At 38.5% G+C, this 22,408-nt stretch overlaps 1 protein-coding gene and 1 pseudogene across 3 annotated transcripts in view; one reads left to right on the top strand and one right to left on the bottom strand.

Annotated features, from left to right (window-relative positions):
* Window positions 1-2,907: 2,907 nt before the first annotated feature.
* Window positions 2,908-22,408, bottom strand: part of CDK19 (cyclin dependent kinase 19) — a 132,062-nt gene continuing 112,561 nt past the window's right edge. For all 3 annotated transcript variants that reach the window (XM_090279756.1, XM_090279758.1, XM_090279757.1), the window contains 7 exons: window positions 17,974-18,117; window positions 17,708-17,777; window positions 12,095-12,167; window positions 11,591-11,688; window positions 10,815-10,893; window positions 9,885-10,151; window positions 2,908-7,170 (listed from right to left, as the gene is read on the bottom strand). In XM_090279756.1, coding sequence (XP_090135882.1) covers window positions 7,039-7,170; window positions 9,885-10,151; window positions 10,815-10,893; window positions 11,591-11,688; window positions 12,095-12,167; window positions 17,708-17,777; window positions 17,974-18,117 — 863 coding nt within the window. In that variant the 3' untranslated portion in view covers window positions 2,908-7,038. The remainder of the gene's footprint in view (window positions 7,171-9,884; window positions 10,152-10,814; window positions 10,894-11,590; window positions 11,689-12,094; window positions 12,168-17,707; window positions 17,778-17,973; window positions 18,118-22,408) is intronic.
* Window positions 16,979-17,073, top strand: LOC150007610 (U6atac minor spliceosomal RNA; annotated as a pseudogene).

Genomic DNA, 22,408 nt, shown 5'->3' on the forward strand with positions numbered 1-22,408 from the left:
TATTTATAGTAGCTTTATTTATAATAGCCCCAGACAGGAAACCCAAATGCCCATTAACAGACAAATGACTAAACAAATTGTGTTATAATTATACAATGGTATATTATTCAGCAGTAAAAATAAACAAATTACTGGTATCCTCAACATGGATGGCTCTTTAAAATGTTATGTTGAGCTAAAGAATCCATACACAGAAGAGTACAAACTGTATGATTCCATTTCTATGAAATTTTCTAAAAAGACAAAACTAATGTATGGTGACAGAAATGAGAACAGCGGCTACCTCTGTGAATGTTGGGGTATTGACTAGAAAGGAGAATGAGGAAACTTTCTGGAATGATGGAAATGTTCTATTTCTTGATTTTGGTTTTATTTACATAGATGTATACAGTTCTCAAAACTCTTTGAACTGTACACTTAAGATCTCTGTATTTTACTGCTTATGAATTATGTCAATAAAGAACAGAGGAATTGAATCACATACAGTCAGAACTCAAACATGGCACTTGCACCTGAATTTAATCAAATATTGCATATTTTTAAAAACAATTTAAGGTCTATAGGCTTTGATTAATTTAATCTTACAACCAAAAGGGAAAGCTTGCTACATGATAGCATTTGCTTGGAGGACCCAGAGCTTTCAAAGGGGACTTCCCAGGACCAACCAATGCATGTGAGAGGAATGAATGCAGAACACAAAGCCAGAGAAAGGCAGAAGTCTGAAATCTTTAGTTGTCCTCTTAATCCCCAGCCTGCCTTCTGACACGCACTCTGCGCCATCTTCTCCACCACGAGAGACCTAGGAGCAATTTCATCACTCAAAAATCCTATCTTCCACAAAACACTAGGACGCAGTGCAGCCAAGTTTTTTGCCCCTTTGTAACAAGGATTGCCTTTTCTCCAGTTTCCAGTTTCTCGTTTCCATCTCTAATATCCATTTCTACCAAGATTCTGTTCATGATTGTGTTCTTAGAAAATGGGAGCTTTCTCTCTAGCTCTCCCTTTTTTTCTGAGCCCTCACTAAAATTGGCTTCAACATTTCGTATTTCTAGAGTGTGTATCAAAACTCTTCCAGCCTTTACCCAGTTGCAGAGCTCCTTCCACATTTTTAGGTCCTTGTTACAGCAGCACCTCACTTCTTGGTACCAAAATTTGTATTGGTCAGCATAGGTTGCTGTAACAAAATACCGCAATCTGAGTGGCATAAATAGCACATTTATTTTCTCATAGTTCTGGAGACTGGGAAGTCCAAGATCGGTCTGGCAGGGTTTCATTGCTGGTGACTTTTCCTGGCTTGCAGGTGTCTGGCCACCTTCTTGCCGTGTCCTCACGAGGCAGAGAGTGGAGGGGGGAAGGCGGAGAGTGGAGGGGGGGGAATAGAGATGCACAGGCAGAGAGATAGGAGGGAAGGGAAAGAGGAAGGGATGAAGGAGAGAAAGGGAGCTGGGAGGAGGTAGCAGGGAGAGGAGAGAGCTCTCTGCTGTCTCCTCTAACAAGGACACCAATCTTATTGGATCAAGGCCCTAGTCTTATGACTTCATTTAACTTAACTATGTCCACAATGGCCCCATGTTTAAATACAGCCACACTGGGGATAAAGGCTTCAACATGAAAATTTGCAGGGGACAACTTTGTGTAAAAAATTTCAGCGGCAATTTCTGAAAAAGTATAAAAAAGCAGAAAGGATGTGCTAAATACACTATAATGCTTTGAGTCAATATTTTCACTCCTTGTCCCTATATTATATTCTCATTTAGATCAAATGAACAAATTCTCCAATTAGGTTTGTATGTTGCTTATCCAAGCTGGCTTTCTACAGCCTGCTAGATAAAATGATGCTTTGCAAGGCTTTAAAATGCTTACCTCTAGGAAGCCAGAAGATAGTTTCTGAAGATTGGCAAGTATGGCTAACTTGGCTTAATTTATTTAAATGCAACTTAGAGTGTTCTTTTGGGTGATATTTTACTATGACTTTGCAGCCAAAAATATACGAAATGAACCTATTTTAAGAAGTGATGCCTATTTCTAGCGTTTTCATTATTCATGGAAATTATGTTTATTCATCCCTGTCCAAATACAAATAAGGCATATTAAGTGATCCAGAAATTCCATGCCAGTATACAAAAGTGAAGCTAATGACTTGCTGTATTAATTATTTGCTCCATGTCGGGTATCACTCCAGCTGCTGGCAGTGCAGGAGGAATAAATCCCAGGCGCTGGCCACAAATAACTTAGACTCAGCTAGAGCGAAAGACGCGTACTTTCAGGTTATTCTTCCTGGAGTGGTGAGGGGTTTGAGATCCTCCACTTTCTTTTACCCAGGTGGCTGGTTAGAAAGGCAGCTGTGGTCAAGAAACAGTTCTTCCAAGAGAAGCTCTCTCCTGCAGACAGCACAGTATCAAAAACACAATCTGTGCAAGCAGTGAAGCAGTTGGATGTGTGGTATCTATTTTAGACAGAAATGGAAACTTTGTGTGTGTCACTTAAACATTCTTCAACTCCCTCCAAGATGCCTCTGACCCTTGGAATAACCTTAGAAGATTCATCAAGTAAATCATAAGGGGAAGCCAGGTACAACAGAATGTTCTTATAAAAGCAGCTCCCAGTGCCACTCTACCCACAAAATGCTGCCTATTTGTTTTCTCTACAACACCATTCTAATTTTCATTTTCAAAAATAGGATGTTTCCCCTAGAGATGTTTTAAAAAACTGTAATTTTGCTTCTGAGGTATTTGCGAGCCTCGCCTCTGTGGTTTTGTGACATCATAAACATCCTGAACAAAATAACATATGGCAGCTCACAGGGAGACTATGCATCTCTGCAGGACAAGTGTAATCTGCAAAGCTTCTTGGCACACTAAAACCTGTAAAAAGAGTTTTTTATACTAAAAAAAATCCACACAGAAACAAAGTCAATTAAATTTTATTACAACCAAGAATATAAAATAAATGCAATGTAATTTATTTTAGTTTTAACAGTCATTTCAAGAAGGATGCCAGAACAACTAAAAAGCAGGAGACACTCAGCTCCCGAGCGGCCGCTTGTCCCGCACCCCACAGAGCAGGCCTTGCCGGGGCGCCCCGGCTTTGAGCGCACACCTCCAGCAGAGTGTGGGAAGCATACAGTCATCTCTATAATCATAGAAAGAGGGATGCGTGCAGGAAATGACTGAAAAAATAGACAAGGACAGGTACACTTCACAAATAGGAATTACGGGAAATACAAACTAGGCAGTTTAAGAAAGGATGTACTACGTAACATATATAAAAATTTCAGTTGTGGTTAAAAAAGGACATCTTCAGTCCAGATTTTGTGTAATACTTTTAGTGTCTACACAGACAAATCTTTAAAAAAATTAAATAGCATTAATTTACTAAATATTTAGGAGATAACAGTGCATTAGGATTTTTTTTTCATATAATACATACGTATCACTCCTTTGCAGTGATCGCATAGAAAAGTAAGTATGGCCTTAAGTACAACACATTTTTTAAAAATCCTAAAACATTGAACTTTGCTTTATGATATTTGTGACTATTCTTTAAGATTATGGGGACCTAAATTACTATGTTTAATATAAAATGTTACTTACACTTGAATTCTTTGAGCCTCCTTTACTCTTGCTGCCATTTCATTGCCTTCCTCCATTCCCTACAAAAGTATCACCACAGATAAGAGTTTGGGGTTTGCAATTTTCATAATTTCTTCCTTCATTGTACAGTTTCTGCTACATTAAGTTGCAAGTCTTCTTGTCCAACTATTTTTTCTTTCTTTAGCAGAGAAAACAGCATGATTCTAAGGGCACACAACTGACAGTTGCTTCACCAGGAATGAGGCAGTGAACACATATGTAAATGTCGTCCCTTTCCATTCTTACATGTAAATTATGTTTATAAGAGCAATAAGTAGTGCAGAAGGCCAAAATTCTAAGTACTAAAGTTTTAAAACCACACAGATATAAAAATATACATGTCCTTGATTTTTGCATGTTACTGCATGATCTGCTTCATCACAAGGATTGTTTCAGCCTCATAGTATCACCCAAGGCTCCCTTACCCTTGAGGCTCAGCTGTCCTGAAACTCCAAAATCCCTTTTTCCAAACACACACCTCACCAGAAAGCTACCTCAAAACTGATTTGTAATACAGAGGGTGGAAAACCTTCATTTCACCTCCTTCCTTCCAGGAACCTCCCCGGGTTTGGGTGTTCCCATATGCTGACAGCTGTTACCCCACTGCATTCTCAGGGAACATGACAGGAATCCATTTTCAAAAAAGGAATGTGGTCACTTGGGGACTACAAAGGTAAATTTGAACCTCAAAATGCTTCACAGTTCTTGGAGGTTCCAGTTTTAGGGCCCATAGATGTATTAAAGGCTCTATTTCCCTTTACAGGGTAATGGGCACCAGTGGGCACGCACCCCTCTGAGGCAGGAACATGGGAGGACGGGGCTGGGGCAGTGACCAGAACCCCTGCCTGTGAATTGGGGGTATCTGGCTACATTCTGAAAAACACTGTGCTGGGAATGAGTGATGAAGTCCCCTTACAGTGTCTCCATCAGTTCTGCCAGTAAAACTCACTATCCATCAGGAACGCAGAATAGTCCTGTGGTCGTATAAGCACATACCACAACTGTATATCAAAGTTGCTTATGAAGTATTAAGGGGTATGGCATTTTGGCTCACGCACATAGCTGGGCATATCTTTTATTAAATGTAATCTCCCCTTAAGGACAGGACAGAGCTTCTATTTATTCTAATGTCCTACAACTACTTAATAGAGTATGTTCTGCCTACCAAGGTCCACCCAATTGTTGAAAAGCTGCTGTGAATATTTAAAATGTACTTTAATGCCTATTATGATACTGAATTGCTGTATTTATCAAAGGTAGCTAGGCATAGAAACCTCTCTGTAGCATTGTTTATTGTAGAGCAGAATTTGGAATAGTAACCAACCAAGTGGGGCAATCACATTCAAAAATGGTTTCACTTATAAACCAATCATTCCAGGAGAGCTTCCTTTCATGGAATCGATCATAAGCTCCTTAAGTGCCAGGAAGTATGTCCCACCCTTCGTATCTTCCAACCAGCACAGCACTGGGTACCTGGTGAGGGTGCAGCGAGCCTCTGACAACCAGTAACTCTGGACAGTGAGGATTCATGGCACAGGATAGAACTTTACATGAGTAGCTACATTACGCAGAGGGCTATTTCTCTTTCATTTAGAAAATGGAAGGGTAGATTACCATGGAGCACGGTAATTCCTCCCAATGGAGCATTCTCAACTGCTTCAGTGTTGGTGTCATGAAATAGTCTTCACTATTAATAAGCATCATTATGCTGAAATTAGTAAGGTCCTTGCTGGCTACAGTATCACATCAATAGTGCAAAATGTATACTGGCTTCTGTCTAAAATCTTACTTTACTTGTGTATGGACCCAGAGTCATAACCAGGTAGATAAGTTCACGAAGAATAGTAAAAAAAAAACAAAACAAAAAACAATGCTTATAACTTGCATATACAACAATCAGCTATTTCTTCTAGCTAAGGAAACATTAAAAACAAGGCTGGTGCTCCTAGTAGCTTTCAGAAGAACACAAATGTCTTGTCCCTTACATTATAGTGGGAGCTCTAAGTCTACATTTCTTGTGACTCAGGGGAGTGAGGGGTTCTTTACACTGGCTGAGAAAGAACTCTGCCTCCAATTCATAGATCATGGAAATGCAAATATGCACTCTATCTAGTATAACTGTATATTATCTGCCCATAGTTTTTTAGGCACAATAATTAGTTTTCCCCTAGGGGCAAAAGAAAGCATTCAGTGCAATGAAAAGATTCTTGATAGAATTAAGTTTCAATAACAACAGCAAAATTATGCATATATAATACATACTTTAAACATGAATAAAACCTAAATTTTTTAACATGCTTTAAAAATAGTCACTCTGTAGCTAATGCAAATACAGAGAACACTGCTCTTTGTTCTAAAAGCAAATTAATTTGCAGGCTTCTGTTGAGTACCCTTGATTATGTAAGAAAGTTACTCAAGATGGCCCACACGTGAAGAAACCAAGAGTCCTTTAGAGAAGCCAACTTCATGTACAATACACACTAAAAGCTTTTCCTTCAAAGGGAAGTAATACATCCTTTGATCAACATTACTCCTTAAAGAAATCCTAGTGCAGTTAATATTCTCTTCGGCTTTCTGGTGTGGGTCACCAGAGGACTGTATTTCATCAAAGCTCTTAAAACCCTTTTTAACGTAGACTTAGCTACATGAAGGTTAAATTTGTAATTCTTAATTACTGACTACTATTCAGAGTAAGATGATTCTGGGAACTAAGTTCCATGCTAATGACTATATAAGAATTACCACCTACTTCAGTTCTTCATAGCATCAAGCATAGTAACTGAAAGATATAGGCTGCTTTTGGTTGTAGGTCCCCTCTGTCCCACCACTTGTCTTTTTAGTAAACCATCCCTGAAACTAGATAAGTAAAAACATAATAGTAAAGTACTTTGGGACAGTAACAATTTTTGTTTAAGACTTCCATGAGCAAAACAGTTATATTCTGTGAAAACGACGTAGTGCTTTAGAAGGTGCATTTTTACCTGTGTTGCTAGGTTAGTTTATGAAGTATAAAACTATACATGACTGGAGTCCTGATTCTAAAACATTAAAATCCTATTAAAAGAGCTTTGAAAAGATAAATCATAGTGATTGCTACAGCATGAGAAAGGTGCACCAGGAAATCCTTCAAAAAATGCTGAAGGTGACAGAAGTTAAGTGCTGGGATTAGATCAGACGCTTGATTGGAGAAGTCACAATGAACACATGCAGGAAGAGGGTGCTGGGGGAACTTCACAAAAATCTTCTTAAGTCATTAAAGAAGAGACATCAGTCAGTCCTGCAAGATGCTCAGTATATAGTTTTCCTCCTACGTGGATGGGTTTTCCACGGCATCACAGTCGTTGCATTTTTGGTTCTTTTCGGTGCAGACATCATTTGCTGGCGTCTGTGCTCTGGGTGGTGGCGGTCAGTACCGATGGGCCTGGTGAGATGGGTGGTACTGGGTGCTCGGCTGAGACGAGGAGGAGTAGCCTAGTGTGCTCTGGGACTGAGAGGATCCCTGAACACTGCTTTGGTAATTCAGGCGAGAACTGGAGTGCTAGGTGAAGGAAACAGGAGAAAGAAGTTACTGATGAAAGAAGAGACGCTCATAACAATGGGATGGAGAAGTGAGCCATTTTCATCAGCAGCTCCTGGTTCACATCCAGCTAGCTTAGTTTGCTCATCCATTTTGCTTATTTGAAAATCATAGCCTGCTGCCCCTGTAGCCACATGTTTGACTGGAATTCTTTGGCAGATATGCAGCACTGGCGCGTGCACACACGCGGCAGAGGGGAAACTTAGCTGTCCACCCTCTTTGTACTGAATGATTCTGGTTAGTCACTGTTTGCATAACAGAGATTTACAAACAAGAATAATCAATTTGGCACAATCAGTCAATGCATACAGACGTCTGCTAATTTTCTCATTATGAATAACAAGGCTGTGATTAAGAATCAATTTTAGGTAGAAGCAAGAGTGGTGGTGGCAGCAGCACCTACACGACAAAGCCAGGCCAGGCTGGGCAGGGCGTGGCAGTAGTAGGTGGGCTTTATAAACTTCAGGTGTTAACCTAGAATAAAACAATTTTCATACATGAAAATGCTCTCAAGAGGAGGCAGACACAAATGTGTTTTCAATTCAGTGTACTTCATTACTTTAAATGGAAATTCATCTGCACAGTACCTAGGGCAAATACGAAAAAATATGTGAAAAGAAAATGCATCTGTAGAATAGAAACATGGAGATGGAGCCTCATTACACATAAGCATCGCTGGAACCAGTGTCTTTGGCTGTGCTCAGAAAGAAGGCTGGCTCTTTCTGTGAGCCAAGTGGGAAAGAATATGTGTGATAAAGCTATTACTTGTAGTTAGAATGTAAATGACTTTCAGGTGGCATTGGGTTTTAAGAAAGGACAAATCAACAAGGTCCCCATCCCACGTGCAAAGGCTGCCAAACTGGACTGGCCACATCTGGTCCCAGACAGCAGGGCAATAAGATAGGCTTGATTAAAAACAACTCTGCCTGGATCCTTCCAAAGTTACGTAATTCTGACTAGTTTTGTCGGTGTAAGAAGGCTTTCAAAGTCCCACATTCTAACTACGTTTTATTTCGAAATTTATCATGAAAAATGTTCTTTCCACTGAAAAGCCCTATAATTGTTAGGCTGGCAATGAGCACTTTTACTTTAGCAGATTAGACACAGCACACTGAATTTTCCATACTAAATAAAGAGCAAATAGGTGCTAGTCTTCCAACTAAAAAGCTGATATCTACCGGTTCACAGATATCCTGCTTTATTTGCAAGTAAAGAGCACTGGATGGACAAAGGAAAGCATTTTGAAGAGCTCTTTGATTTGAAAGGAATAAAAACAGAAGTTAAGTAATCTGTCCATAATTGACTATAATCAGGTTAATATAATACAATCAGAGATACCAAGATAAACCAGTATATAGTAAAGGTTTATTGCTCATATAATAGGAATAAATCAATGTTGGGGAAAAAAATTAAATGTATAATAAAATTCAAATAGGTTCATGATTTCTGTTGTTTTTAGTAGATCAAACTGAAACCTTGCTTAGTTTAACGGGAACCAAACAGCAGTGCTATTATGTACCCCTCTGCTGGCAAGAAATCTTCTGAGAAGTTTTCAGAGAAACAGTCATGTGAAAGCACATTAGTTTGTTGGGATGTTCAAAATGTAAAGCCTGTTTAGGCAGCTATTTATTAAGACTTTCTTATAAATGTTTTTCTTGATTCCAGTTCCTTATCGGTGAGTTTATGGCTCCCTTGCCTGTGGTTCTGTTTTCTATTTTCTCTAACCTTAATTGCTCCTCCTCCACCAGTTCCTTGAGGGACCATGATTCTAAATCTTTTTTCTTGTTACCTTCCATTTAAGTTTCCTTCTCATCTTCTTAGATCTTTTCTTAGCTTATTTCTGCCTCAAAAATGTTTGAGTTTTTTTTTTGAAGATTCCCTGTGGTTTTCACAAGTATATTTCACCTCTCCAAATACCAACCCTTAGATTTTTTCTTTAATTTCTTGAATTTGCATTACAATTGTAGTTTCTTTTCATCAAAATACTTTCAACAAAAAGTATTTTCTCGTTTCAAAATTATTTCTAGTGAGATTTACTGAGCAGTCTGCATCTTAATCACTTTCTCTTCTATGTTTATGTGGCTGTTTATGGTTTCCTCCCAGTGACAGCAAATCTTTCTGGTATACAGCTATTTTGCCCAAAATAAACTACTCCTCCTCTCCCTTTTCTTTGTTCTCTTTTATTTTTTAATCCTTACCCAAGGACATATTTATTTTAGCGAGAGAGGAAGGGGGTCGTGAGTAGAGAGAGAACATCAATGTGAGGAATAAACATCAACTGGTTGCCTCCCATACATACCCGGACCAGGGATCAAACTCGCAACCTAGGTATATGCCCTGATCAGGGATCGACTGCAACTTTTTGGGGCACGGAATGATGCTTGAACCAACTGAGCCACTCAGCCAGGGCTCCTCTCCCTTTTTAATTACTTATCTAGGTATCTTTTTCTGACCGAAAGCCAATAGGCAGCTGTATGTGCAAAATGAGAAATTTTCTTTGAGGGAGGACTATTTTGACAATTATATGAAATATGACAAAAATCTTCATTTTATATAATACCCTAAAGCAGGATTCTACAGTTTGTGCAAACTTTAGAGTTAAGTACTACTTATTCTAAAAGGATCACTTTCATAAAATGCATACACATTAAAAAGTACAAAATTCAGGAGAGTACCTGATAATCTGAGGGCATGACAGGCCCGCCTGAGTTTGCGCCTGAAGGCCCTAGCCGCGGTTTCTTGTTTGGAGGCCCCTGGTTCAGGCCGGAGTCCTGACTGTGTTGCAGCCCAGTTCCAGCACCCCCAGTCCCAGCCCCGGCCCCTCCCGCAGTCCCGTTGGTCTGGGTGCTGTTCTGCTGCTGCGGGGGTGCCTGTGGAGGGGCTGCTGCCTGCTGGGGAGGGGCTGTGGGCTGCTGATGTTGGTTCTGCTGCTGCTGCTGATTCTTGGAAGGAAAAAAAGAGGCGAGCTTGGTATGGAACTAAATTAACAGGAAATTTCTTTCATTACTTGATAGGCACACGTGACTGCTGACCCAACCTGCAGGGTGACCTAAGTGGGGACACCAAAGTGACTGGAATGAGTGAAGAATGGAGCAACCAGGGAATACAGCATCCCCAAAGGTCAAAGGACTGAGCCCTGAGTAGGACTCATTCTCTGAAGTTCAGTTTGATTGAACAATAATCCTCCAAATCAGACAAAGACATCCCATGGAATACCACAAGTCACATAGGAAATAGTTCTGCACTCATTCAAACAGCTCTAATAGTCTTTCAATAGTGATTTTGGGGTACAGGGTTGTGGGGAGGGGCCTCATATCTCTAAGTAAGCTCAAAAACAGAATGATGCTTTGAAAAGCAGCTGCATAAAGTGATGGTAATAATGCTGAAAAAATGAAGAAAGCAAGAATGAAAAATTCAGGAACTAAAACAAATCAGGAAGTTCATCTCTCTGTAAGCTTATTACATTTCAAATTTCCAAGTACAGCTAATTAAATACACAATTAAATAAAAGGTGGTTAAGTATATGGGGATTATTAAATTACACGTCCCTGTGTTTTTTTGCCTCCCTTGCTCTCTGGAGGTGAGAATTACTGTGCAGGTCATACCTTATCACCCTTCTCTTCAGGCTCGTCTTCATTTAGGAATTCACGTTTGGGGTATGGAATCTGGCAGCCAGCAAACACACTAAACATCATTAAAAAGAAAGAATACATGTCATGACCTGAAATCTACACTATCACTGGACCTTATTAATTTAAAATTTGACTTTTTTTCTTAACATATTTCCTACTCTTCATCTGTGATAGGTGTTTCCTGGATGTCTCCCATCACAACTTAATTTAAGCATTCAAGAGCAATTCGTTGTCTGAGGTTTTACACCAGTTGCCATGTTCAAGACCAAATCTCAGCTGCTGTTAAGAGTTAACATATATGACATAAAATTTCTCCACACAAACTTCATTAGCACTAAAAATAACTGAATTTATATTTGCTTCAGTAAGAAAATAACTTTCTTTCTAAAGAAAAACTGCACTTCTAAAAAATCCAAGCACAGGGGTATGGTATTGCAGTGGTTACACTGAATTTTAAATTCTCAGCCCCTACTGGTTTGGCTTAAACTGCTCTGACTGACCAACTATAAAAGCCCCATCTGTTCTCAGCTCTATTTTTATCTGTAAAACTGATGAATGGTCATTCCTAACGTACTTGTTTTCATTCACACCTCTTTCAAAATACCGGGCCTTTCTCGTGAGTACTTTTTCTCCGAGGTAGTATTAATTAATGAAGAAAAAATATTGCAGTAACACATGTTCTCTTGCTTTTGGCCCCATCCGACATTCTCAACCTGGAGCAAAGGACACAGAAAAGGTAGGCTACATACTCTAGTGTTGGCAAGGGGTCCTCCTGAAAATAGGGGTCCTGCAGAGCCTGCTCAGAGGTAATTCTCTTAGTTGGATCCATTGTAAGGAGTTTCTGAAGCTAGAGTAACATATAAGAAATTGACAGCACATGAAAGAGTTGTTTACAAGTCAATGTTTTGAGTTTTGCATTAATGTCAAGCAGGACTAATATCAATGCCATTTTGTACAGCTCCCTGCACAATTAGTACACTATACACGTTTATATGAAATTGGCAAAAATCATTAACATTAAAGCCCTTTTATTGTAGAATTTAATTCTTTTTCTGCTGATAAAATCATTGGAAAAACATAAGGCTAGAAGTCAGGAGTAACACCTCAAAAGAAAAATATTTAATTTGCCCCAGCATCTACTGATTTCTTTCCTTTCTAAAGAGAAGGAATAGCTGGGGCAGTTCCATCGGAAAAGGAATGAGGTAAGAGCTGGGCTAAGGATCTGACTTCCTGGTCTGGGGAGATGCACGTACCAAGAGGAACACTTTGCTGTCAGGCTTGACCTTGTGTTTTTCCATGTACTTTATGAGGCTACTGTTGGCGTACCTGCAAGGACATAACAATCATACACCATTGTGAACACTCACACCATTTATTTAACAGAATGCTCCAAGACTCACTCTCCTACAAGGTATGCGTTTACGCCATTGTTCTTTTTTCCTGATTAAAAAGGAATGCATAACCATTGGTAAATGCCTGAAGAAATAGGTTACACACTGCCCAAAGAGTTAACATTGTTACAGTCACTTTGGAAAATAATTATGCATTAATCATTAGAGCTGAAAATGTGAATATCTTACAACACGGCAATTCATTTCCTAGGTATATACTCTAGTCTAAGAGAGATTTTTGCACATGTGTACCACGATACATGGACAACAAATGATCTTGGCAGCATTTTGGTAATAGAAAAAACCGTAAACCACCCAAACGCCTACTTACTAAAGAATGGGTAATGAAATTGTTATGTATTCACATAATGTTAACAATAGTAAAAATGAATGGGGGAAAACAAATTGTATAAAGTATGATACTATTTATATAAAAAGTTCAAAGATATACTATATTAAATTGAACAATAATTTACTTGTGTTAAAACTATAATGAAAAATGAGGAATGATAAATACAAATTCAGAATAGTGGCTACCCTTTGGGAGAGATGGGGACAGGAAGAAAGGGAACAGAGTACTCCTGTAATCTTAGTAATGTTCTGTCTTTTTGGTTGAGGGGTGAGTAGAGGGGTATTCATTTTATTATTCTAAATAGACTACCTATCATATTTTCATCATATATTCTTTCCTGTATATGAAACATTTCAAATTAAAATGGTTAAGAAATATTCATGGTAGAAAATTTAGAGAACAAAGAAAAGTATAAAGAAGAAAATGAAAATCACTCATATTCAAGCCATTCAGTGATAAAGAACCACTGTCAAAGATGTTGATAATTTCCTGGGGGAGGGGTGGTAGTGGTGGTGGCGGTGGCAGCAGCGGGTGTGCGCATGCGCGCACTCAAGCGTTTTTGTTCTGTTTTTAAATTGGGATCATACTGTATTCATTGTCCTAACTTAAAAAAAAAAAAATCCTCGTTTGAGGATATGTTTATTGATTTGAGAGAGCAGAAGGGAGGAAGGGAAATAGAGAGAGAGAGAGAGAGAAACATTGATTGGTTGCCTCCCATACATGCCCTGACCAGGGATCAAACCTGCAACTTAGGTGTACAGGATAGTGTTCCAACCAACTAAGCCACCCAGCCAGGGCTATCCTAACTTTTTTCACTTTATATTGTTTCATAAACATTTTTCTTTGTCAAATACTCTTTAAACTTATTATTTGTGGTGGTTGCATGTTTCCTACTGCTACTGTTTCGCTAGAGTTATGAAATGCATGTCCTTGTTAGGTAAATCTGGGACACATCGTAGGGAGACAGTACTGCAGTGCAGATGAGAATCAGAGATGCCAGCAGACTCTGACTCAGTCATTTACCAGTTGTGTTATCTCGGGCAGTTTATGAAAGGCTTAGATCCCTCATCTGAAAAATGAGGATTGCAATTATACCTACCCTATAGAGTTTTATAAGGTCATATGAGGAAATGTAGGTAAAGGGTGTAGGATCATGCCTGGCACATAGTAAGTATTGAATTAGCTATGTGTGGCTGCTCTGATTGCTTCCACAAAACAAATTATTGGAATTATTAGGTCAAAAGGTACATACACTTCAAAGCCCTTTTTATGTGCTCTAGAATCCTGCTGCACAAACCTGCCATTCAGATCTGTAGCATGGGAACCTGAGAACCTGCATTAGAAACACAGATTCTCGGGCGCTATCCTAGATTCTGAATTAGAATCTTCATTTTAACAAGGTCTCCAGGTGAATTATAGGTACATTCAAGTTTGAGAAGCCATTGTTCTCACCAGTAGTGCACAAGTAAGAGTGCCCATTTTATTATATCCTTGTAACACTAGATATTTTCACTTAAAAAATCTTTGCCATCTATATTAATTAAAAATTTCCCCCTCCAATACCAGGAACATTTTATTGGCAAAGTGGCCACTATGTCTGGTAATGCAAAGAAACTTTAATGTGTATGTAGAAATGGAGTATGTCTGGTTTTTATGTTGAATCAACTTATTTCTTGGGATAACTCCAGATTATCTGTTTCTATTATAATATAAAAGGTCTTGAACTTGAGAAATCCTATTGCTCAATTCCCATTGTGGTTTCTTCTTATCTTTCTTAGTATTAAAGTTAAGCTTAATTGTTTGTCATTTTCAGAATTATCCTCTTCCAATTTTGCTCCAGTTTAAGAGTTGAATGGTTTCAAAATAACTCAGACTATATATGTAATGAAGCATTTTATCACACTATGCTTATCTAAATATTCAGTCTTTAAAAGTCAACTTAATGATTTCCATTTAATTCTATTCTGACCTTGCCTTCTAATGAGCTACTAAGTACTGACACTTTTGGAAAGATTACAGAAACTGCTATTGTGATCCTTCCCAATTCACTTTGAGAATAAGTTTTGCAGTTCTTTTCATCTGAAATAACTAAAACAAATCATGCATTCTTTTACTTTCTATGCTATTTGAAGCAGTATTTTATGGAATTTTTCTTTATTAATAATTTTACTTTAATGAGTTGTATGTATTATATAAGATTTAGCTAATTTTCAGTAAATCCCATTTTTTTTCTGTGTGAGTAGAGTTGTTGGTTAGGAAGTATAGACTCTTCTCTCTAAACTTTTCCTATTCCTTTTGTATATGAATTTCACTTATCTTTTAAAATTTCTCTCCTCTTATTTCTGGTTGTTGTAAACACTATCATTTTTTGTTAAAAAAAAAATTCCTTTGATCTTTAAATACTGGGTTAAATGTTATGTACCTTCAGTAATTAGCCCTGGCTGGTTTAGCTCAGTGGATTGAGCGTCGGCCTGCGAGCTAAGTGTCGCTGGTTCGATCTTCCAGTCAGGGCACATCAGAGAAGGAAAACTCTGACTCCAAAAAACCTCCGCTGCCTTGCGGCATACCTCTTCAGGGGAAAGGCTAAGGGAGTAAACCCCGACAGAAAATCCGGAGCCGGAGTCCCTAAGGCGGTTTGACGTTGTAGTCAACACCGGCAACTCCTGCGGCGCACCTGAAGCCAAGCTGTATTGACTCCGTCTTTCCCTTGGACCCTTCAGCTGCGAAGAGAGGGGGGGTCTGCTGCATGGGCAACAGCAGACCCTCCATATCACCCTGCCCAGGCTCTGTAGCTTCAGCTCCACTGGAGAGGACACTCCAGCGTCATTGCAAGATGTCGATTCAACACGGGAGGAGACAGATACCGTGTCACTCCCGAGTCGGACTGCACAGCCATTCTCGGCGGTGCAGATAGACTCTTAGGAAGCTACACCATCGTCTCTCGAGACGGACGGCTGCCGACGACGACGACGACGACGACGACCTTCAGTAATTTTTATATCTTTTATATTATTATAGTACCTCTAATTACGTGAACCACTTTCATTGAACATCCATTTGAGATGTGACTAATGAGCATGTATTATGTATTAGGCCCTGGAGATAAATCCGATGGTGTATAAAACAGAACATGTTCCATACTGTCTAGAGGGAAAGGCAAATAAGTATTCAAAACTAAGTTAGTGCTAAAGGATCAGTGCTGAGAGAAGCAGCACAGGATGCTATAGGAGGACCGGGGGGGGGGGGGGGGGAGCATCTAACTCAGACCTGGAAGGTTGGTGGAGGACTCATTAGGCAAGTGATGCCAAAACCTAAAGGATAAGTAGAAGGGATAAAGGAGTCTGATGAAATGGGTGGAAGGGAAGCACATCCTAGACTGAGGGAATAACAAGTGTGAAAACCCAGAGGACAAGGAAAGCTCAGGTGTTTGAGGTTCTTAAAGAAACTGATGATGTCTAGCCTATAGAATACAAAGTGAAAGTGGTTCATGAGATGAATTTGTTGATGTGGAAGCCAAGGCTCTGTTAGCTGTACTTAGGAATTGAGAGCAATGGTGACTTAAGAGTAACTAGAAGACCATTATAATAAAATCTGTTCTTAGCAGTAACTGCAGTATAGACAGTGAGTTGGCATGAAGACTGGAGACTGAAATATCACTCAGGAGGCCACTTCAGGATTCTAGGTGAGAGTGGTAGTCTGCACTTTAATAGTGGCAGGGTGAATAGTGAGAAATACAAAGATTTAAGGATATTTAGAATAAAGAACTGCCTAGATTTACTGTTTGGACACAGGGAGGCAAAATGAAAGAGATTGAGATAAAGGATATCTCTCATGCTTTTGATTTCCACAATTATGTGAAGTACCTTGAGTAGTATCATAAAATATAAGAGGAAGTATAGTGGAGAAGAAGTTTAGGGGGATAGATGATGAGTTCAGTTTGGGATATTTAATTTGAAGTATTTGTGGGACACTGAAATTGAGATTCCATAAGGCAATTAGGATGAATGGGTCTGAAACTTGGAAAAAAGATCTGAGTAGGATATATAAATTGGGAGTTATCAGCATAATTGACAGTAAATTGTAGCCATCAGAATCATGGAGACTTCCTGGGAAAGTGCCTAGGGTGAGAAGAGAAACCTTGAGCAATATCAATGTTATCTTTAAGAGATGGAGAGGCCCTCACTGGCGTGGCTCAGTGGGTTGGGCATCGTCTTGCAAACCAAAAGGCTGCCGGTTCTGTTCCCACTCAGGACTCATGTCTGGGTTGTGGGCCAGGACCCAGGTTCAGGGTGTGCAAGAGGCAACCGATTGATGTTTCTCTCCCACATCAATGTTTCTCTCCCTCTCTAAAAATAAACAAATAAAATCTTTAAAAAAGAGAGATAGATGGAGAGGTACTGCATGAAAGGAGAAGAGGCTAGCACTCCCCTTGACAAGGATGGAAGAGAGCCTTGAGTCTGAAAATTGGCCTCTAACAATAGTGTTTTGTTAAGAGATGGGTAGAAGCAAAGGACCCTACCAAGGACTGTGTGACAGAGGAGTCAAAAATGATGAGTGTCATCCTCTACTTCTCTTTATGACGTCTGCTTTTTTTCCTCCAAGCCATCCTGTCCTGAAATTTTTCTAAGTTACCCAGAAGGGCACCTCTTCTACGTTTTCCTCTAAGCACACATCTTTATGACAAACTCCTCTCATGCCATCACCTTTCCTCACCTCTTCTTTCTACTCAATATAAATGTCCCCCAGTTACTCGGGTCCCAGGCCACGTGTCCTTCCTTCTGCTACTCTTGGTTGCTAGCCCAGCGTTTCAGTCACCAGTCATTACTCAGACAAAGATAAAAATCACAGCTGTGTCCTCGAACTGAGCCCTTCATGCTCAAACAGAAGAGACATTTAAACTACCTATTGTCCCTTAAGTTCTTAGAAGTTTTTAAATACTAAGCCCACACCTGGCATATAGGTGAACAATATCTGGAATATCTTCTTTAAATCATAGGCATAATTAACATTTAAAAAAATCTTAAATTTTTGGTTTAAATAATAATCTTTATCTGTTTTTTTAAAGGATTAATTTACATATTCCCACCCAAGTTACTACTTATATTTAATATGGAATTACTTACGTTGTTCTTCTAAAGTCCTTTTGAAGTGTTGGGTATTCTGGCATCTTTCTAATATCTTCCCAGTCTTTATCTTACAAAAAAATATGGAATATTGTTATAGGAAATAATGTGTTACTTTTATCAAAAATCTCCTAGTTATTCCAGCTTAATATATATAATATACATATATATATATATATATATATATATAAATACTTAAAATACACTTTTGAAAAGGAGTGATTTTGAAATATGACTCCAATATTTTGAAAAGGAAAATAAATTACCTGCAGGAAAGCCCATGACACTAAATATCCGATCCAGTTGATCATGATGAAAGGGATTGCTTGTTTTTATATCTTCCTGACGACAGTGAAAAATAGGTTCTGAAGTCAACAATTCAGCAAATATGCAACCTATTGCCCATATGTCTATGAAGAAAGAAAAACATGTTTTTGGTACACATTTATTTTATTTCTTTGGTTATAGTTCCTGGGTACAATCACAACCTACATGTAAAAATACTTTTTAGTGAAGTAATATACAAAATACAGTAAGTGTATTAAGAAAACATATATATGAGACATGAATAGCTGATCATCAGACAACACATTGAAAGCCAAATAAAAAAATTTCCTGGGTATTTCTTGATGAAGATAAGCTTGAGAAACTCAATTTAGCAAGCAATAAATTTCTTTTTAGGCAAAAGCCTTTCTAACTCTATTAATAATTCAATTACTAAAGCACTCAACTGATAATCTGATATAGGACATAATACTCAAGATCTGATAGACTAAAATAATATCTTCATCAAGTATAGCAATACATCAATCAAATGCATAATAATGGAGCAGAATTTCTAAGTTGTGAGTTTAGACCAACAGTAAGACCACATAAAATTATTTGGAAAAACTCAATTTTTGTCTGAAAGACTACCAACTTCACTTTTTTCAATAAATTATAAGGTCCAGAAGCTGATACACCAGCAGACAGACACCAGTAGAGATAGATGTTAGCTAAGCACATTCACTTAGATGTTTCTCCAGCCCTCCAACACCCTAGGATAAAGTTAGGCATCTTCGAAAGTTTTATTACTATTTCAAACCACGAGTTATAGATTCTTCTATTTGGATTTTATACACTGAAAAACTGTAATTTAGATTCTGAGACTATATTATATTCACAATGCTTTGCCAAATATAGAAATGATTAATTTTTGTGAGATTTATATTCATACTTACACTTAAATAAATGCTGCTTACATGCATTTTTCAAAAATAATGCACAGACCATGGTTTAGTATAGAAAAGTACAGTGTTTAGTACTAAATGTGAAAATCATATTCTATAGACAAACCAAATAAGAAAAGGTCTAATTATATCCATCAGCTACAATTAGTGTGTGTATGCCATTAGGTAAAATAAATTGCGAAATGAAAGAAAAACCCATCTAGTAATAACTCACATATCTGACTCCATTCAGGAATGGTTTCCTTCCACGTAAGTTAGCCCTCTGGACAATGGGAACATATCCCTTCAATAACCATTTTTATTACAACACTATCTGTCATCTTAAGTGGCTATAAAATAAAAAAATGTAAGGTCGTCTTTCTTAATGACATAGGAAGGTCATCATCATCATGAACATTCCATCACTAAAGAGAAGAGCAGTAACACTGTTCAATGTCTACTTTTTAATTGTTTTCTGTCTCCTGTATCATGCTGTTTGTCACTCTTGCCCCTGGTGAGCTCATCTCTCTTCCTGCTGGCTGCCTCTACTATGCAGTTGACTGGGATGACTACTGTCTGTTGCTAGTCATGCCAGTTCCTGGTTTGTCCTCAATTCAAAGGACAGGAACAAGGATCTAGATGTCCCCAAGAACTGCTAAGAGGAGGAACCTCAGTGTAGCAGGTAGGATTGAAGACTAAGGTTCCCTGCCTCATATTAGTCTCTAATTTTAAGTGATCACCTGGTTCCTGTACATCTATAACCATTTCTCAGCTCTTTCCCCTATCTTGTTCTCCTGTCTTTCTCTCACTCGCATACACAGAGCCAATCCCCTCTGCCACTAAACGTGATTCCATAAACCTCCAGTGATATAAAATCATCAACTCTCTTATTTCTATGCTCTAGAACTAATATTCATTTCTGATATAAACCGGGTGTGAAGAAGAGTAAAAATGAGTGAATGTGTGTGCATATATTCATAGCATATATGTGTTATGAATATATTTCGAGCTTAATGATAACTGATTTGGGGATTTTTTTTCCTGTGTCTTACCTTCTTTCCTAACTTCTACCTAGAATGGGTAATTGGAACTTGACTAAAATTAGAAATTAGTAATTATGTTTTTATCCTTGGATAAGTGGTAAATCTCATTTACTGAGCAATTAAGGTACAAGCTAGTTAAAATGAAATTTTAGTTTTCCTTACCCCGAGAAAACAAGAAATATAGCTGGTTCCCAGTTCTCACCAAATTATCTTTATTCCTAAAAGAACAGTCTATTTTTATTTCAACAACAGAGCAGTTATAAAATATTCATAAAACTACGCTTCTCAAAGTGTGTGGACCACATGCAACAGAATCACCCAACAGTACATGTTAAAAATGGGCCTTACCATGAATTTTGTATGAGATTTTCTTGAGAGCCCTGGCCAGTGTAGCTCACTCAGTTGGTTGGAACATCATCCTGTAAACTGAAAGATTGTGGGTTTGGTTCCCAGTCAGGGCACATGCCTAGGTTTTGGGTTTGGTCCATGTACAAGAGGAAACCAATCGATGTTTCTCTATTGCACTGTTTCTCTCCTCCCTCCCCTCTCTCTAAAATCAATAAGCATGTCCTCAAGTGAGGATTAAAAAAAAAACAAACCAGAATCTCTGAGAGTAGAACAGGCTTTGATGGAGGTAGGGGTCATTTAGTTTCACAGAGGGTTTTGGCTGAATTTGCCTCTCCTTACTGGGAATCTCCCTTTCAGATACAGACTGCATCAGTGATGGCTCAGACTCCAACTCACAGGGATTTCTACTGTTATCACATCCTTTGTCCCCGCCTCGGGCTCCGGGTTATCTCACTATCAATTCTGTTCTAAAGCATGTTGCTACCAACTTAACACTGCCCCCTCCTCTGGCTCACTTTCAGTCTCTTCCGATCCTCTGAGGCCTTCTGAGATTGCCTAATAGATTTTACTGTTCTCAGCAGGCAGACCCATAACAGGTAAAGCAAACATAATTCTAAAAGTCTCAAGATACAGTTCTACAGTCAAAGCCACTTACTGGAATTTAGGTAGAGTCAGACTGACTTTAAGAGCTCAATCTTAGGACTGCTTGATTACTTTCACTTGTTTTTTGCAGTTTTCCTTTCTTCACCCTTAATAGACAGTTGCCACTGCCCCTTGCTAATAGGGTGGCCTTGGCACCTCTGATATGGAGCTTTACAATGGCCTCAGCTGCTAGGGAGAGGGTCTACATTCCTCTTCTGTCAAACACATACTGGTTTATCTCGCAGTGCTGAGGCTATTTGTGGGCTTTTCTCACTCATTTAATAAAATCCTTCAGCAATATTTATGAAGTATTACAATATTCCAGTACTGTACTAATGTATCAATCCCCGGACAAAGTATAAATATGTTGCTTGCATCTGAGTTTTCCAGAAATCAGATCCCCAATGAATGAGGACATTGCTATATTAAAATTTTTGTTTCCTTTTTCACCGGTGAATAGGTTAATTAACAGTCTAATCTTCTAAATGTAAGAACTTCTTTTGTAGTTCTTTGGATGTCACCAGGTTTTTCATAACTTATTTGTCTATAAAAGAAAAATCTAAACAAATAAACTTAGCAAATTTAGGTACCTTATAAAACTAGCCCTTCATATTAACAATACTGTTTACTCCCTCCCTATCCTCTCTTTTTACCTCTTTTAAAGAAATCTCTAGATTTGAGGGTTCTCTTGTTCTTCTTTTTATTAAATCCTCACCCAAGGACATGTTTATTGATTTTAGAGAAAGAAAGGAACATTGATTGGCTGCCTCCCCTATATGCCCGACTAGAGATCAAACCCGCAACCTACATATGTGCCCTGACCAAGGATTGAACCTGCAACCTATGTTGTGCCTTGATCAAAGATTGAACCCAAAACCTTTCGTGTATGGGACAATGCTCCAACCAACTGAGCCACCTGGCCAGGGTCATGCTCTCTTCTTGACTCCTTTAGTTCACAGCTGGATTCTCTGAGGACAATATAGTGATCAGGTAGCAAATCTCTGATGCTTCTGTTCTGAGACAAACTAAATCCTACAAAGAGTGTATTTATAACAGATTTTCTTACTCAGTTTTTTTTCTTTAACTTGGGGAGCTGACAAGATGCTGAGCACAGCTAATCTACCCAGAGTCCATCTATTTTCTACCTTAATGGAGAAACTGCCATTCTGTTAACTGTAATGGTAAGAGAAAAAGATTAGTCACATTGTTTCTTGCTTAGGGAAGGCTGACTAACTTTTCCCCAGATAGAAGGCACTCTTCCAACACCACACTACTCCTGTTTTTCTTTTTGTAAAGAAAACAATTCTAAATCTCTCTCCAGTTCTTCTGATTGACAGTAGGTAAGTGCAAAATAAAATTTGCGTGTGCTCATTTCCACAGCAACTCAAAAGGATCAGATATTTCTATCTCTGAAAGAAAATGCTTTCTTCTTTTAAAAGAACTATTTTATCCTATACAGT

The sequence above is a fragment of the Furipterus horrens genome, unplaced genomic scaffold, assembly GCF_987537825.1.
Source record: "Furipterus horrens unplaced genomic scaffold, mFurHor1.1.pri manual_scaffold_6, whole genome shotgun sequence".
In the NCBI taxonomy this organism is placed as follows: Eukaryota; Metazoa; Chordata; class Mammalia; order Chiroptera; family Furipteridae; genus Furipterus; species Furipterus horrens.